This window comes from Zalophus californianus, chromosome 1 (genome assembly GCF_009762305.2).
Source record: "Zalophus californianus isolate mZalCal1 chromosome 1, mZalCal1.pri.v2, whole genome shotgun sequence".
Taxonomy (NCBI): Eukaryota; Metazoa; Chordata; class Mammalia; order Carnivora; family Otariidae; genus Zalophus; species Zalophus californianus.
The window spans coordinates 26,522,767-26,541,299 of record NC_045595.1 but is presented as its reverse complement, the minus strand read 5'-3'; the positions used below and the strand labels follow the sequence as shown (position 1 = coordinate 26,541,299).

The 18,533-nt window shown below is 50.9% G+C and overlaps 1 protein-coding gene across 5 annotated transcripts in view; it reads left to right on the top strand.

Annotated features, from left to right (window-relative positions):
• The first annotated feature begins 14 nt into the window (after positions 1-14).
• FAM3D (FAM3 metabolism regulating signaling molecule D) overlaps positions 15-18,533 on the top strand; it is a 44,406-nt gene continuing 25,887 nt past the window's right edge. For 2 of the 5 annotated variants that reach the window (XR_003518036.2, XM_027583760.2), the window contains exons 1-4: positions 11,172-11,446; positions 14,029-14,079; positions 15,713-15,820; positions 18,146-18,169. Coding sequence is in view for 4 of the 5 variants with exons in the window: in XM_027583760.2 (XP_027439561.1) it covers positions 14,067-14,079; positions 15,713-15,820; positions 18,146-18,169 (145 nt within the window). In the remaining variant the exon portion in view is untranslated. Of the gene's footprint in view, positions 210-11,159; positions 11,447-14,028; positions 14,080-15,712; positions 15,821-18,145; positions 18,170-18,533 lie in introns of those variants that run through there. The other 3 variants (XM_027583761.1, XM_027583763.2, XM_027583762.2) reach the window with 3 other exon arrangements.

Here is an 18,533-nt window from a genome sequence, read left to right as displayed (position 1 = left end):
GTGCCCACGAGCCACTTGGTGCCTGCCTCTGGGCCTACTGCAGCTGGAGAACCAGACTGCAAGGCCCCAGCCCCTCCGAGATCCAGCAGGCTGGCCTCGCTCAGCAGCTGGTCCAGGGGGGTGGCTGCCTAGGTCAGGGACCCAAAGCACCAGCGGGAACATCTGGCCTTCTCCACCGAAGCAGGGAAGTGGGAGCCCTGAGCCCTCAGGTACGTTTCCACCAGCACGGAAAGAGCTATATATCTGGGTCTGCATTATCTAGAGAAAGGAAAATAGAAGCGGGGTGGGTAGAAGATGAAGGAGCGAAGGAGCTGGACAGGCAAGCCAGGAATCAATCCCTTGTATTGCAGGCTTTTTTCCTCCACCACAGGGGCCCTTTGGCATTCATTCATTCATTCATTCATTCATTCATCTCTTCATTCAAAAAACACGGTTGAGCATCAATCAGGAGCCACACCGGTATTTCTTTTTTTAAGATTTTATTTATTTGGCGGAGAGAGACCCAGCAAGAGAGGGAACACCAGCAGGGGGAGCGGGAGAGGGAGAAGCAGGCTTCCCGCTGAGCAGGGAGCCTGACGCGGGGCTCGATCCCAGGACCCTGAGATCATGACCCGAGCCGAAGGCAGTCGCTTAACCGACTGAGCCACCCAGGCGCCCTAGGAGCCACACTGATATTTAAAGAATGAACGAAAAAGGCCCCAAATCTCTTTCTTCTCTGAACATAATGATCTGAAAAGTCACAACAAAGGTGCATGGTCTCAAGAGATTTTCTAGCTGTGTGATTTCAGGCAAGTCCCTACCCTTCACTAAACCTCAGTTTTCTGACCTGTAAGATGGGAGTGCAAGTCTGGCTGTCCCCCATTGATCCCTGTAGTTCTCCAACTAGGCTAGCAATCACAAAAACACGTAAAATAGCCCCTATTATGTGCCAGGCTCTGGGCTAAGGGATCTCTATATAATAACACATTTAATCTTCACATCACCTCTATGAGGTAGGCACCGTTATCACTCCCAGTTTGCAGATGCAGCACTAAGGCACAGAGAGATTATATAACTTGCCTGAGCAACGTGGCTGCAAAATTTATGCCCCCGACACTAAGCAGCACTGCCTCCCTAGTGCAGTTGATTCAAAGTCCGTGGCTGGAAGAGAGCTGGTGGAAGACTACCCTTCCAGATGATTCATTCAGTAAGCATTAACTGAGCAATTCCTGCATGTCAATTAAACAAGGATACAATGATAAACCAGACAGGATTTTTAAAAAAACAGGTATGGGGGCTCCTGGGTGGCTCAGCTGGTTTCGGTTCAGGCCTGAGAACCTCAGCAAGGAGTCTGCTTGTCCCTCTCCCTCTGCTCCTCCCCCCACCCCCACCCCAGCTCTGTCTCTGTCTCTCTTTCTCTCATAAATAAAATCTTAAAAACAAAACAGGTATGGCTTTAGCCATCAAGTGAAAAACAATTTGCACAGTCATTTCAGAACACTTTGGACATGTACCCTAAAGGAGGTAGGAGTCAGGACAGACTCCTCGGAGATTAAATTTGCGGAGAAATGCTAGCGGGAGGAGGAGGGCTGGGGAGGTAAGCATTCGGCACACTGCAGACTCTAAGAGAAGGGGGAGAAGGAGGAGGGGGGGGCAGTCCTGCAGGGAGAGGAGGGCAGGAGCCGGCAGTGGGAGGTGAGGGCAGCAAGGTGCTCACGCCCACCCAGGCCAAGCAAGTTGTGGAGTTTGGCTCTACCCAGTGTTTGCTCTAGTTTCTCTGTCTGTCTGCTCCAGGGCATCTGCCAGCTCCCGGTTCAGGCTGGCCACAGCCTACCTGATGCCACGCCAGACCCACCAATATTAGACGGGCAGGTCTCCTGTGAGGAGGGGCAGCTGCCCTGGGGCTCTGTCTTATGGTCATCGTTTACACCCCTCTCTCTGAGCTCTCCTCCACGTTCACACACGTCGCCCACCACTGCATTCCAATAGGAATTTGGAAGGCTGTGGAGCCAAGGGTTATTTCCTGGGGTGCAGGATGCCACAAGCCACGGTTTGCCAATGTGTGCTTGGGCTGGGTAGTCCTCCTCGGGTGAGACCAGCCTGCCTACTGCTGGGCAGGCCTCGCACAGCTCCAGGCCAGCCTGGAGTCCCACAGCATAGGCCCTGTGGAGAGGCAGACTCTTCTTATGGTTGGTACCAATCTCTTGCTCTGGGAGGGCCCGGGAAACAGAGGTGGGAAGGCCAAGGTCTGCTCCCCAAGGGCATTGCCTGGGGAGACAAAGATGTAGGAGTCATGGAAAGAGCACCACCTTTGGAGTTTGAATCCTAGCTCTGCCTTTTTCTTGCTGTGTTACCTTGGGCAAGTTACCTCACCTGTCTGTGGATGTAACTGTGGTTGAAAATGAGAAAATCCTGTGTATCAGGTGGTACTCTTCTGGGTGCAAGTGACCAAAAAAAAAAAAAAAAAAAAAAAAAAAAATTCAAACCAGCCCAACAAATAAAGGACCTATATTGGCTCACATAATGGAAAAGTCCAGTGATCCACTGGCAGGCAAGGCTGGATCTAGGGGCTCGATGACATCCCCAGGACACTGACTCCATCTCTGGGATCCTTTCCTCCATGTTGCTTTATTCTCAGACAAGCTCTCTCCACACAGTGGCAGATACCCATCAACATCTGCAGTTCTAAGTAATCGCAAGCCAGCAACCCCAGCAGAGAGGCAGATCCTCTTCCCTGGCAAGTCCATCAAGAGCTCTGGGAGGGCTGTGATCTTCTCAGCATGGGTTGCCTGCCCATCTCTGTGACCAAGAAATGGAGTTAGGCCTGGGTCACGTGGCCACACTTGGAACCAGGAATGGGACCATCCCTAGCCAATTGCACGGCAGGGAGCAGAGGAAGGGAGTTTGGTACCTGCAGGAAAATCAGGGTGAGCCCCAGAAAAAGAGGGAATGGGTGCTGGAAAGATGACCCAAGCAGCAGGTATCCACCACAGTCTGGCTCCAAGCATCCCTACTTCATTTAATCACAGCTACTAAAGTAATGGATGGCATATTGCGTCAGCCAATTCACTTGTGTGACCTTGGGCAAATCACTTAATCTCTTTAAGCCCCTCGCCAGTAACATGAAGTCAATAAAAGAATCTGCCTCACAGTACTGTTGGGAAGATTAAGTGGAAGGGCATGGGGCTCAAAACTGGCCAACTAACAGTATTAAGACTTACTAGAATCATCGCTATGATTATGATTAAGATTATTCCTCCTTCATGAGATCTTGCCATTTGCAACGACGTGGATGGAACTGGAGGGTGTTATGCTGAGTGAAATAAGTCAATCAGAGAAAGACATGTATCATATGACCTCACTGATATGAGGAATTCTTAATCTCAGGAAACAAACTGAGGGTTGCTGGAGTGGTGGGGGTGGGAGGGATGGGGTGGTTGGTGATAGACATTGGGGAGGGTATGTGCTATGGTGAGCACTGTGAATTGTACAAGACTGATGAATCATGGATCTATACTTCTGAAAGAAATAGTGCAATATATGTTAAGAAAAAAAGAAGAAGAAGAAAATAGCAGGAGGGGAAGAATGAAGGGGAGTAAGTCGGAGGGGGAGACGAACCATGAGAGACGATGGACTCTGAAAAACAAACTGAGGGTTCTAGAGGGGAGGGGGGTGGGGGGATGTGTTAGCCTGGTGATGGGTATTAAAGAGGGTACATTCTGCATGGAGCACTGGGTGTTATGCACAAACAATGAATCATGGAACACTACATCAAAAACTAATGATGTAATGTATGGTGATTAACATAACAATAAAAAATTATTAAAAAAAAAAGATTATTCCTCCTTCAGAGATGTCTGGATCCCACATGTCCCTGGGGAAGATTTATCTCCTAAAGCCTATTCAAAACCCCATTGACGTCACTGTGGAGGCTGCCATCTTGTTAAGAGGCCAAGACCCAGCTCTCTCTGATGGAAAGGAATAGAATCGCCCACTGGGTCTGAGGGGAATTTCATCATGCTTGACCTGCTGAAGTGATTCAGATAGGCCAACAGCAGGCCATGGCTCAGGGGCTGAACCCATCCGCTCCAGGCGTCCTGTCGTGATACAGAAGCCCTCTCTGGTGACGCACAGCCAGACTCTGAGCAAAGAGAAATTCTCATGGCACAAACTGTCCTCTCAGGCTAATGTACCCAAAGCTGCCTAGCAGCCTGAGATTACCCCATCCCGCTGGGGAGGGAAAGGGCTGCATGTTTGGCCAGACACCTCCTCCTTACTCTCGCTGCTCTGTCAGGGCCTGGAGGAAACCATTCCCGATCCAGAGCATACTTTTCTCTCATTCTGGAGGGATTTCTGCCTCCTTGGGAGGTAGGGTGGAGGGCACAGGGGCATCCCCAAGCAGAGTACAAGGTGGCCTACTTGCTTAACAACTGTCGCTTACAGAGCATTTCCTCCATAGCAGGTATTGTGTGTGCGGTGTATTCTCCAATTTAATGTTTACTAAAGTAGGGATTGTGATGGCCACGTACAGATAAGGAAACCAAGCTGAGAGGACTGTATCCACAGCTCCATGACAGGACCCAGATGGGGCTCCAAAGCCTGCCCCCCCTCCCCCCACTTAACCGCCATATTAGACTCGAAATCCCCAGGCCAGATGAGGCCTCTGCAAAGCTGAAGGTGCAAATATGGCTAGAGCTGCCATATGCTGGGAGCCTCCTAAGTGCCGGGCACTGAGCAAGGCACCTTCAGATGATAATCCAGTCAGGTGAATTTGGAGCAAAGTCCAAGGACGGGCAGCTGAGCCCTGCTGAGCAAGCAAGGGGCTGGTAGATCTGCCCCTGAGGAGCGCGTTGGCTACTGGGTGGGAAGGAGGGACAGAATGATAGGAACTCCCTCTGATCCTACAGAAGCCTCCCTTCCCCACCACCAACAGTTGAGCCAAACCCAGGCCGGCTGAAGCTCAGGAAAGGGAGCACCGGAGCTCATGGCCACCTTGGGCCGAGAGGAGCAATACCCAAATCAGGGTTGGACAAACTAAGGCCTAGGGCCAAATTCAGAGCCACCTGTTTGTATAAATAACGTTTTATTAGAACGTAGCCACATTCATTCATTTACATACTGTTACTCCTGCCTTTCCACCACAATGGCCGAGTTGAATAGCTGCGACTGAGAACATAAGGCCCAGAAAACCCAAAATATTTTCTCTGGTCCTTTGCAGAAAACTGCCCGGCCCCAGGCTAAAGGAGTCAGACACCGTGGTTAAGAATGTGGGCTCCTCGAAATAAGTCAATCAGAGAAAGACATGTATCATACGACCTCACTGATATGAGGAATTCTTAATCTCAGGAAACAAACTGAGGGTTGCTGAGTGGTGGGGGGTGGGAGGGACGGGGTGGCTGGGTGATAGACATTGGGGAGGGTATGTGCTATGGTGAGTGCTGTGAATTGTGCAAGACTGTTGAATCACAGATCTGTACCTCTGACACAAATAGTGCAATATATGTTAAGAAAAAAAAAAGACGAAGATAGCAGGAGGGAAAGAATGAAGGGGGGGAAATCGGAAGGGGAGACGAACCATGAGAGACGATGGACTCTGAAAAACAAACTGAGGGTTCTAGAGGGGAGGGGGTGGGGGGATGGGTTAGCCTGGTGATGGGTATTAAGGAGGGCACGTTCTGCATGGAGCACTGGGTGTTATGAACAAACAATGAATCATGGAACACTACATCAAAAACTAATGATGTGATGTATGGTGATTAACGTAACAATAAAAAATTTTTAAAAAAAGAACGTGGGCTCCTGGGCTCCTCCCTGGGATCCTTTTCTTCCTCTGCCTCTAACCAGCTGTGACCTGACACTCTCTGCCTCAGTTTCCCCAAATTCCTCATTAAGCTGCTGAGGATTAAAGTACTTAAAATAAGGAAGTCTTGGAGCAGCAGCTGGTACATGTGTTTTTTTGTCTTATTCTGGGAAACATCCCAGGGACATAGAGAGTAAGAAACCTCAGAATCTGGGCCTCCCACCCCTTCTTGCGTCTCCTGCTGTGTGGCCTCATGTGGCCCAGTAATTCTACCACTGGCCCGAGCTGGAGAAAACCACTAAAACCATAAATAAAATTAAAACAGGGCATAATGGAAATAATGGGCTTATTTCCTTCTGAAATAAATGTCACTGGCACAAATTGTTCAAGCCACTGTCCTTATTGTTTATAGATTTATTTGCAGTTTCTGTCTGTCTGTATTGGTGACATGATCAATAATTGCCTATAAATACCAGGGGTTTACAAGAAGGACCATTTAGAGAATGAAAGGCAGCCTCTGGTTCTGCTGATTGCGGCACACGGTCAGGATTCAGGGCGGCCTTCGGAGATGACTGGAAACTCAGGGCAAGTGGCAACCAGGTCTGGGCAGGACCACACATGTCCCCTGGTCCCAGGTGGGACTCTTAGCAGCACCTGACTCCCGTGTGCAGATGCACATGCATACACATACGCGTGACCTCGTGCTAGTGCATGTGTGTGTCTGTCAATGTGTCTGCCACTCTCAGTCTTTCAGGGTCTCTGCTTCTTTTTCGTTCTGTGCTGTCCCTCTCCCTCAGTCTCCTTTATGTGCTGAGTGTCTCCCTCAGGTCCTGTGACCCCCCTCTGTAGCCTCTACCTCCCACCCTGGTACATGCAGAATTCGTCCCTTGCAAGGAATCCTGCCTGGGGCCGGGGGTGGGGGGGGGGGTGGCAGAGGAGAGAAAGAAGCCCATGGAGGAGCAGATAGTGCCCCATGGCCTTTGGAGACAATATTTAGTCCACAGAATTTCCAGGAATGATGAGGAAAATGGCCTGAGCTTGCATTTAGCCAGAAGAGGCTACTTAGATTCTAAAGTCTGAGCTTGTCCTCTGGACAGAGTTCATTTTGGAGAACACTGTGGGGCGTGGGGTAAAGGGAGAAACCACTTAGATGGAGGGAGCATCCGTGGTGTGTTTGGGGCCTTTTCTCCCTTAGTTTCTTTCCCAAACAGAAAGCCGCTCGCTTCCCTCTAAGGACACGTACTGCACACCTATGTGCCTTGGTGCTAGCATCAGGGACGTGCATGAGGAGGGCCCTCAGAAGCCACTGCCTCGAGAGGAAGCTGGCCCCCAATTAGGCTGACCATGAAGCATGACCATGAAGCATGAAGGAGGGATTCCTTTTTTTTTTTTTAAGATTTTATTTATTTATTTGACAGAGAGAGACAGCGAGAGCAGGAACACAAGCAGGGGGAGTGGGAGAGGGAGAAGCAGGCTTCCCGCGGAGCAAGGAGCCTGATGCGGCGATCGATCCCAGGACCCTGAGATCATGACCTGAGCCGAAGGCAGACGCTTAACGACTGAGCCACCCAGGCGCCCGAAGGAGGGATTCCTTAATGGAGGAGCCAGGGGTCAGGGAAAGCTTCTTGGAGGAGGTGCTACCTTCTCCACACTAAGCTGAGGTTTTATCACTGGCCTGGTTTAATTCTTCCTGTGACCCCCTCATCACCCTCAGAACAAAGCCCAAGGTCATACATTAGCCCAGCCCTTAAGGGCTAATGTATAATTAGCCTAATGTATAATTAGTCTAATGAACAGTCCCCTTCCCCCTTCACTTTGGTCTCTACCATCAGAGATTCGGGTTCTGCCTCTCCTCTGAGCCTCTGCACATGCTGTTCCCTCTGCCTGGAACACTTTCCAGGAGAACTCCATCTGCCAAAATTCTTCCTCCTGGAAGTCTTCCCTGACAGCCCCCTGGCCAGGAGGTTCCCTGAAGGAGCCCCTACCTGAGCACCCATTCCCCTGCACCATCCATATTCCTGTCCCTCCCACCTTACGCTGTGTGTTTCCAGAAGGTGAGAACCTTATCGGTTCTCTGCTCTGTCCCAGGCCCTCAGCATTATGATGGCACAGAGGAGCGTCTCAGGAAATGTAGGGTGAATGATTGAGTTGTATTTTTTTTTAAAAGATGTCACAGAGATCCCCCAATAACTCCTGACCAAACAGACTCAGAGGCCTCAGACCTGCTCAGCTCATGACCTTGTACTGTCTCAGACTTGTCTATGAGGAGAGAGAGGCTTCCTCTGGTTCCAGAAGGCCAATGCTGTGCAGAGGACCCTGCTCCTAGTCCACCTTGCCCGACACTGAGAAGTCCCCACTCTTAGGACGACACAGCTCACGTACCAGCCCTAGACTCTGGTGGGAAAGAGTCCGAGCCCCACCTCTGCTCTTCACCAGAAAAGGCACTGTGCTGGCTTCATTAGGTCTGCTGTGGATGGGCGTCATGGAGTAGCTGCCCAAATTCTCCTCTGGGTCGTCCCTGCCCCAAAGGTTCCATTGCTCAAATGAAATGTGAGCCCTCATGGCCTGGGATAGGACCTTTCCTTGATGCAGAATTACCCTTTGAGTTCCAGTTAAAGTACCCACTTTTTCAAGAGTCAAACCTTACCCCTAGGCACACGGAGCTCCCTTGGGCCCAGTGCCCTTCCTTGTTGGAATCTGGCGAGCGTGGGTCAGCCTCAGGCCTGTAAGATGCTAGTGTGGCCCCCCCATCTGCTGACCGCAGCTGAGGGTGTGACTCTCAGCTCTGCCCCCACAGCTGAGACAGCTCACTCACCCCCTCCAGGCCTTGGCTTCCTCCTCGGAGAAGAGGAGACAGTAGGATCCAACTCACGGGGTTGCCGCAGGGATTTGGCAAGGTATATATGTAAAATTCTTAGCCTAACTCCAGCCGCACGGTAAGCACTCAATACGTGGTAGCTAGTTTTATTATTTTCTTGATAATTTGTTATTTTGATTATTAGCTAAAAAGTGAATTTGGGTGTCTTTCTGCTCTGGAACTCAGGCAGTCATTTGAGGTATGGGTCCGGGCAGAGAGTGGGAAACCTGATTGCCCCCAGGGGCTGGGAGGGCTGAAGGGCCAAAGCTAAGAGGGCAGCCGGCGAGCTACAGCTGTTGCTAATTGCAACCTGGTTTCTCCAAGCTCCAGATCAGGCCTCCAGCTCCTGCCTCCTTAGAAACAACCTGCTACACGGAGAACACAGTTGAACCTGTGGCTAATGCCCATGTCAGGGAAAATGCAGAGCATGTTCACGGAGCTCTTTCCATTTTGCCTGTGGCTTAGGGCTGATTCAGAAGTGACTGTTGGCTGAGCCTGGATCCTTATGATGAGCTAGGAAACAGCTTCCGAATTCTGTCTTTCCAACGACAAAGGGCTGCTTGGGTGAGGACCTGAGGCCAAGGAGGAGTTGCCCGAGTGGATGAGTCAGGGAAGGGCAGTCCACAGAGAGAACAGCATGTGTGAAGTTGGTGAGGGAGAGAGCCTCATGCAGGGCAGCTCTGGGCATCTAGAGCAGAAAGTAAAGTGGGGACAGCAGATGATGAGGTGGGCAAGGTTAATCTTGTGCCAGGGTTTAAATCATGCAAGGCCTTATAAGCCACGTGAAATACATTGGCCTTTATCCTAAGGGCCTTAGGCACCAGAGACCAGACTTAAGCAGGAGAAATACCCATTTATTTCTCCATCAAGGTGCTTTTCTCAACCCTCCTAGCCTGGACAGAGAGTAATCCTCTCTCCATTCATCTTGGCTCTGGAATAGGTCATGGCTGAGCTCAAAGGCACCTGAGTATAGGGGACTCCAGGAAACAGGAAGAAACTGATGTCCCAGCTCTTATAGGACCATTAAGAAATGTCACGAACAAGCAGGCTGTGATGGCATTTTGGTTCCATAAGACGAGCAAACATCCGGATAGGAATCCTGCCAAGGAGCTGTGCTAGCAGGAAGCGGCAGGGTGAATGGGGCCTGCCAACAGGGAGGAGGGATGGGAGGGATGTCATCAGGCCAGCAAAGCCCTCATAGACAGGGGGCGTCCCTGCCTGACACCCCTTTCAAGACAGGTAGATGGCAGCACCCTCACTTTACACGGGAGGAAGCCAGGGCCCAGAGAGGTGTGCCCCAAAACACACAAGTACCGAGTGACAAACGCAGGTCTGTCTGATGGACCCAAAATCCATCCTGTTTCCTGATGTCACATGCTTCTTCCTCCCTGGTCCTCTCAAGACCAAGGCCACAAGCACTGCCCCATGCTCAGCCTAGAATTTGCATCTTCTGGCAAGACTTTAGAGTAGCTGAGAAAGAGGCTCTAGCAGCCTCAGACGCACAGACATCCAGCTTAGAGTCATCAGGGAAAAAATAGCTTCTCTCTCCCCAATTTCCAAGATCTGTCCCAGGAAAAACTCTGATTGGCCTTCCTTGGGTCACATGCCCCCTTATGACCCAACCCCAGAGAAATCACAGTGCACTGACTGACCAGCTCCTCTTGACAGGATGGGGGGCTGTGATGGGTGTCCCCTCATCCAGGACCACAGGTAGGTGTTTAACCTTGATTTGTGGGGAAGGGGTCAGGAAAGTCTTCCCAGAGGAAGTGACTTCTCCACTGAGACCTGAAGTCTAAGTAGGAATGTTCCAGGCAAAGAGACAGACAGGGACTAGCAGTACAAAGGCTCAGGGATGCTTCCGAGCATGTCTTGCTCATAGCCATACCCCCTGCCTAATGCACAGCCTGCCTTCCCGTGACTGCTCAGAGACTGCTTCAGAAATGAAATCCATAAGTGGCTGTGTGGCCTTAGACAAGTCACTTGCCTTCTCTGAACTTCAGCTTCCTTCTCTACACAGTGGTTTCATTGTCCTAATGTTTCAGGACTATGCAAGAATCCTGTTCATTCAGGCCCCAAATATTCATGGAGCACTTCCTCTGTGCTCAGCATTGTACGGGGCCTGCAGGAGACCAGGCCTGCCCTAGAAAAGGAAAGCCTGCTTGCAGCTTATGCACACGGCCAGACCTGCCACCAGAAGTCCAGTGGGGTCCAAGGGGAGGGGCAGGACAAAGGGAGAGGTTCAGGGCAATGAGGTTGGACCGTGGTTCTGCCTTCCCCCTCCCCACCCCTCCACCTCCATCCCCACCTTTCCACCCTCCACCCTCCCACCCCACCAGCCCTGTGACCACATACCACCCTGGGGCCACGATATGTGTTCAAGGGCAGTCAGACCTTTCTCCCCGTGCCTTTGCCCCACAGCTCTGCAACCTGAATAACAAGTTGCGACAGACATACTCGCAGGAACCAGTAAGAAAGAAACTTTTAGGTTTGGGTGGCTACGCAGGGAATTCTTGCCACACCCTGCGTACCAGTCCCCAGCGCCTTTCTCCCTCCCTCCCCGCCCCCAGCAGACCAGGTCCTGGAAGCCAGGACTCTGGAGCTGAAGCCTCCAGAGCACCTACAGGCTGACAGGGTGAGCCGGTTGGGACTCAGGAGACTGGAGAGCCCGTGCAGGTGCTGAGGGGACAGTCGGGGACTCAGCCAGGAGGGACACTGAGCTGGAAGAGTCCTCACCGCCCCTGCCCCCTGCCCTGAAACCAGAGTCCCTGCTTGGCATGGGCAGGACAGCACGAAGCTAGCCCCTTACCCAGGTATGTATCCCAGCCTCTATCTCTGTCCTCTCTCTCGTCTCTCTCTGAATGGCACTGTCTGTTTCTCCCTCTGAATCTAGGTGAATGCATGTCCTGAGTATTTGCTCTTTGCCTCTGCCCCTTTATCTGTTTTCCTCCTCTGTCCCTGCCTTGTTCTTTCTCTGTGTGTCCCTCTCTGTATCTCTGCCAGCCCCACTTCCCCTTGCCCTTTGTCTCTCCAAGTTCTGTCTCCGGCATGCTCTCTGTCAATATCGACGTCTGTCTAGTCATCTGTGCACCCTCATGCACCTGACCCTGTTCCCATCCTTCCATCCCGTCTGGCCCCCAGCTCCACGGACATCCTTCCAACGTCATCTGTGGGCCTGCGCTCCCAGACTCTAGGTCAGATCCCATGAACATTCAAAAGCATAATATACTCTTTGTATCTGAACAAAAGGCGGGGGGTGATCATTTGAATTTCAGGAAGTTAAAGTTCGAAAAAATCTCTGTGGGTAGGGTCAGGCACCAGCTCACCTTTCTTACCTGGAAGGACCTAGACAGCAGGCCAGAGTGGGTGGGAACATTTTCATACTTATCAAAAGGAAATGTAGATTTGCTCTTGCTTTGTTTAAATATCAAGGACCGACTCAGCACAACTGCCTCAATGGCAGGCAGTAAGCCTCCTGTCTCTTCTCTGGGTCCTTGGTGGTTGGGCTTTGGGGGCCATGTCTGTTGAATGGATTCTCAGGATAAAGAAGATTCTGAGTGGGGAGTGGAAGAGTCGTGGGAGCAAGTCCTTGCAGTCAGAGCCCCTCCAGCTGGCTAGAGACTTGAAACAGTTACCACCAGCCTTACCGTCCCCTCCCCTAGGTTTCTAGAGACCTACTGGGGGTATTCACAGCTGCTGAATCGCTGGTAACTGCCCAGGACCTCGGGGGTGGCACAGGTGAAAGTTGGGACCTAGGGCTCAAGAAGGGATGAAACTCCAGTTTCAACTCTCCTCTGAGACAAAAGGCCCTGGCAGTGGGACCCTGTGGGGATTGGGCAGTGGAGACCTGCATCCAAATTCTGGCTGTGACCCTTACAAGCTGAATAACCCTGGGCTTAACCGTGGTGAGTCCTGGTTTACCTACCCCTAAAATGGGGAAGTGCGAGGATTAAAGGAGGTAATTGCATATATAGCCCCCGGAGCAAACTCACTTATAATGTGAGCGTTCTCATTACTCTTCATGTTGGCACTTCAGCAGAAATCACTTGAGCTTCTGTTTCCTGGGTGGTTTTACTGGAGCTAGCTAGCTCAGTGTCTCTCAGCTGGCTGGAGGGACGGTGGGATGGATGAATGGAAGAGTGGAAGGGTAGAAGGGTAGACGGATGGAAAGGTGGAAGGGTGGATGAATAAATCAATCCTCCAAGAGACAGTGGCTGGCAGACTACACCTTCCTCTACCTGCCAATCTCAGCACCCAAGAAAGACATGTTGAATTGAATATAAGAACTTCTCAAACTCAACACCCGGAAAGCAAATAATCAAGTCAAAAAATGGGCAGAAGATATGAAAAGACACTTCTCTGAAGAAGACATACAAATGGCTAACAGACAGATGAAAAAATGTTTATCATCTTTAGCCATCAGGGAAATTCAAATCAAAACCACATTGAGATACCACCTTACACCAGTTAGAATGGCAAAAATGGACAGGAAAGAAACAACAAATGTTGGAGAGGTTGTGGAGAAAGGGGAACCCTCTTCCACTGTTGGTGGGAATGCAAGTTGGTACAGCCACTTTGGAAAACAGTGTGGCGGTTCCTCAAAAATTTAAAAATAGAGCTACCCTATGACCTAGCAATTGCACTCCTGGGTATTTACCCCAAAGACACAGAGGTAGTGAAAAGAAAGGCCATACGCACCCCAATGTTCATAGCAGCAATGTCTGCAATAGCCAAACTGGAAAGAGCCGAGATGCCCTTCAACAGATGAATGGATAAAGAAGATGTGGTCCATATATACAATGGAATATTAATCAGCCATCAGAAAGGATGAATACCCAACTTTTACATCAACATGGATGGGACTGGAGGAGATTATGCTAAGGGAAATAAGTCAAGCAGAGAAAGTCAATTATTACATGGTTTCACTTATTTGTGGAACATAAGGAATACCATCGAGGACATTAGGAGAAGGAAGGGGAAAATGAAGGGGGGGTGGACATTGGAGGGAGAAATGAACCATGAGAGACTATGGACTCTGAGAAACAGGGTTTGGTGGGGGGGGGATTGGTTAGCCCGGTGATGGGTATTAAGGAGGGCACGTACTGCATGGAGCACTGGGTGTTATACGAAAACAATGGATCGTGGATCACCACATCAAAAACTAATGATGTAATGTATGGTGACTAACATAACATAATAAAATTTTAAAAAAAAAGATTCTAGGGGCAAAAGTGAAGGAGAGGTGGAGGCAGAGAGCAAACAGATGGCAGATGTTGAGGAACCAAACTGAAAGGTCTGTGATCTCCTCAGTCAAGGTACCTGTGCCTAATCATCCGTCTTATTCATTTTCAGACCCCAGATGCCAGTTTCCAATTTGATTTCCTTCTCTCCACAGGCTAACGCTGACCCCAAGCCGCTCCTCACCAGGACAAGATGAGAGTATCAGGTAGGGGCCATGTTCCGAGGATTCAAAGTCTCAACGTTGAGGTCTGATACGGGTTTAGGAATCATTTTTTCCATCAGGAATGCAGTCAGTCCCTAGACTCAGAGGTTGTTTGACTGTCTATGCTCTCAAATGTTTAGACCAGACTAATTCCAGGAGGAAACCCATCCAGGGGGAGCCTGGAAGAGGGGGAAAAGGCAACTTGCTGCCCCTAGGCTGAAGGGCTGGAGAAGCTTTGGCATCATGGCCCCACCTGGCTGGGACCACAGGGACTGACGTGGTTCACAGCACAAGTTTCACAGTCAGCACACGTTCCTGGGTTCAAATGCCGCCTCAGTCACTTACCAGCCAAGTGACCGCCCCCCTGAGCCTGTTTCCTTATCTGCAAAATGGGAATGATCAGTAGTATCTGACAGAGATTTGCCGTGAGGATGAACTGAGATAATGTATGTGAAAGCTGTTTGCCCGCGGCCTCAAACAAAATGGCTGTATAATGTGAACTGATACCCAGGGAGAATTCTGGGTGCCTCCCACCACACTGTCCCCCAGAAGATGAGGGACCTCCCCAAAGACCTGAGCCCTGCCCCCACAGGATCCAGGGGGCCTTCTCCCCCACCCCAAGTAGCCAGAGGCCAGCACAAGACCCCAGAGCTGAATTCAGGGCCATGTGGAGGTCAGGGGAGGAGCTAGAGAACGTGGCTTGAAGGCATTGGGGCCACCAAAGGCCCTGAGCTGGTAGGCGTAGTGGAGACTGCTTCTGGCCCTCATGGGAAAGTGGGGGAAGGGAGTGAGACCGGGAGCTCTGGGAGCTCTGGAGACCAAGAGTCTGTCCTGTGTGTGGGGTTGCTCCCCACTGATGCAGAAGCAGTCAGGCTGTGAGGCCAGGGAAGCCACATCAGCAAGGCCAGTGTGTGTTCCTATAAATAGCATTGTGTGGTTATTTGTGGCCCCTTTCAGGGGGAGCAGTGGAAAATGTGAGGGACAAGCCCCTGCCCCAAGCCACCATGGAGGCTGCCTACTAGTGACAACTATCACCTCCCTCCCAACAAGCTGTGGGTTCAGAAGCGAGGCTGTTGAACCATGTCCACTCTGTGACTGAGGCACTCCTGCCCAGAGAGGCTGAACTTCTGCCCGAGGTCACACAGTGGCACTGGCTGCCTGGAGGCCTGGATGCAGCCTTCCCGACTTCTGTGGTGGGGCTCACCCCTCGGGCTGTCTGCAGCAGAACCTGCCTCCTGCTTTGCTGCCACACACTCAGGTCTCACCACAGGGTATTGGATAAAAGAGCAGATTCCCAGGCCTCACCCCTAAGGAGTCTGTCTGTGGGTGGCTAAGTGGAGCCCAGAAAGGAACATTTCTAATCTTTTCCCCCAGGGGACCCACTTTGGGAAATGTGGCCACGTAATCTTGCAGCGTGATCTCACCATTTGGTCATTGCATGGATTCACACATGGTCTCACCCCGTGGTCTCCTGACCTGGTCTAAGGTGTGGGCCTTGGTCTGGGGCTACAACATGGGGTCTCCTGGTGGGCTCTCATGACATGGTCTCACTGTGGGGATTTGGTAAGGACTCACAAGTAACCTTGCTATGTGGCCTTGTGATGTGGCTTCAGGGCAGTATCTCCTTGCGCTACAGGTATGCTTCACCTCCTGGCCTTTATCTTTGCCCTGGTCGCCACATGGATCTTTATTAGCAGCTACATCAGCTTCAACATGAAAACTCTCCGTCTGCCCCGCTGGCTAGGTGAGTGGGGCTCACTGCTGGGCACAGGGACTGTGGAGCAGGACGGGGCCAAGGATATTCCTCCCTCCATCTGTGGGTGACCCAGGAGACAGCCAGACATGGCAGGGTGTGCGCTGCCTTTGGGACTCCAGCCTTGGTGGGGGTGGAGGCTTCCAGGAAGCCTGGAGCCCATGAGGAGCAGAGAAGTGTTCCAAGGCCCTGGCTATAACCTGTGCCTGCATCAAGGGCCGTTTTGGAAATGTGATTCCAAGAAAAAAGAATGACACAGGGAGGAAGAAAAGAAGGAAGGAAGGGGGGAGGAGAAGAAGGGAGTCAAGAGAGAAAAAACTGAGCATTGAGTGGCATCCAACTGCAGCTGCTATCACCTCTTCCTGAAACACTCTTCACACAGATGTCCCTGTAGCCAGCTCTTCTCCAACTTCAGGTCTCTGCTCAAATGTGACCTCCTCAGAGAGGCCTTCCCCAACAACCCCAGCTGCAGTCATGCCCCCTCCCTCTACTTTAGCCCCTACATTGGCCTATTTCCTTCAGAGCTTCACCATCAGCCATCATTAGGGTGTTTATTTATTTGTCTATATAATTGTTGTCGATCACTATTCCCTAGAATGTAAGCTTCTTGAAGGCAAGGATTTTCTCTTGTGTACCTCCATTTCTTTAGCACTCAGTGCAGGGCAGATGCTCAGTAAACATTTGATGAATGAAAGAAAAATGAATGGATGGATGATGGATGGGTGGATTGATGGAGGGTGGATGGAAGGTGGATGAATGGATGGATGGGTGGATAGATGATGGGAGGATGGATGGATGGATGATGGATGGATGGATGGGTGGATGGATGGTGAATGGACGGGTGGGTAGGTAATGGATGGGTAGATGGGTAGATAATGGATGAATGATGGATGGACGGGTAGATGGATGGTTGGGTGATGGATAGATGAGTAGATGATGGATGGGTGAATGAATGATGCATGGGTGGATGATGGATGAGTAATGGTTACCAGTTACTTACTTGCATAATCTCATATAATCTGCACAAATGGCCCCATGAAGTGATCCATGGTGTGGTTGTGGAGTGGGTTCATACATGACCTCATGGTGTGGTTTTATGTGTAGTCTAAGAAAAGAGAGGCTCAGGGAGCTTCAGGGAGATGAAGAAAGTTCCCCAAATTTCCCTTATAGATGTCAGCAGGAATGGAAACCCAAGCCTCTCAGGTCCAAATCCTTTCAAAGGAAGGAAAGGGAAGGGATATATGTCTCTGCAATTGTCCTCCTTGGGTTTAGAGAACGACCTCCACTGACATAGTCAAACCTAATAACCTCTGGTGGCCCAGGCTAGCTCACAGCTTCACAGCAGTGAGAAGCCAGTCACCCCATAGAGGAGTCTCCGAGACCCCGCACCTCATCCACTTCTTGTCAAGCATGGCTCACATCAGGATGAACTATACAGACCCATGGTGGCCACCCTGTCCCCAGCCCCAGGGCACTGCTCTTACAGAGATGGACTTGGCTGTGCTGACAGCCTGGGAAGAGATGGGCCCAGGTCAGTGTAGGAGGCTCAGAGCCGAAGTGGAGCTCAGGCGCATCCTCTAGAGGAGAGAGCCCCAGCCTGAAGTGAGAGAGAGCACAGTGTTTGAAAGTACACCCCAGAACTCAGCTACCTGAAGTCTGATGAATCAGTACCTCCAGCCAGCAGTCATGGAGTAACTATTCTGTATTAGGTCCCAGGGACCCCAAAATGAGAAACATGTGGCTCATGTTCATGGTCTGAGTCGGGCACACAAACAGACTTAATTACAGGATATACAAAAACAAAAGAGATGATCCAGAGTCTTGAGAAATGCTTACAGTGACAGGACAGGTAACCAATGGGAAAAGTGGCCATGGAAAACCATGAATGTTCAGCCACGGAAAGGGGTAATACTCATTTTCTTCAGAGGTTCCTAGCCTGGCTGCACAGACCCCCCCACACACCTTATTATTTAATGCATTAATATAGAAGCACATATATTACTGTAGCACAAATTTATGTTTTAATATTTTATTATTATATTGATATATAGTTGGTGTCCGTTCTAATCTATTTTATTTTATGCATTTAATAACATGCTCTGTTAGAGTGGGTAGTGCTGTGTGCGCGCACGTGGGCGCAAAGGGGGGTGGCAGCAGTAAGTGAGGGAGGACTCCCTGACAGGGTGGGACTTCTAGAGCTCAATTCAACATCCTCCACGGGAGGAGAACGCTTGGCCCAGTCAATGCCGCTCCCTAGCCTCCAGCAGGGGGCGCCCAAAGCACTTCCTCACTAACCAGATTGTGTCCTCTCTTCAGCAGATTTGGACTCCCAGGCGATCCGTGAGTATGACCCCAACCCTGCCTTTGCCTTAGGGTGAGACTTCCCAGGGCTGCTCCTCCTGGCCCTGCAGGCCCCAGAGAAATCCTGGTGTCCAGAATCTGCCCAGCTCTCTCCTCCCATGGCCCCATGGTACCTTCTGCAGCCCCCAAGCCCTGTAGCAGTAGAGGCCTCCTCTCAGCCATTCAGACTGATGGAGATGATTCAACTCTCCCTTCCCCAGCAGCCCCCACCCTGCCCTGCAGGCTGGATTGCCTCCCTAGTCACAGAACCTGGCCCTGCACAGCCACCTCCCCACTCTGACCCCCACTGAGCCCGAGCCCTGAAGATGGGCTCTGTGATTATCATCATGCGGACCCCAGGCTT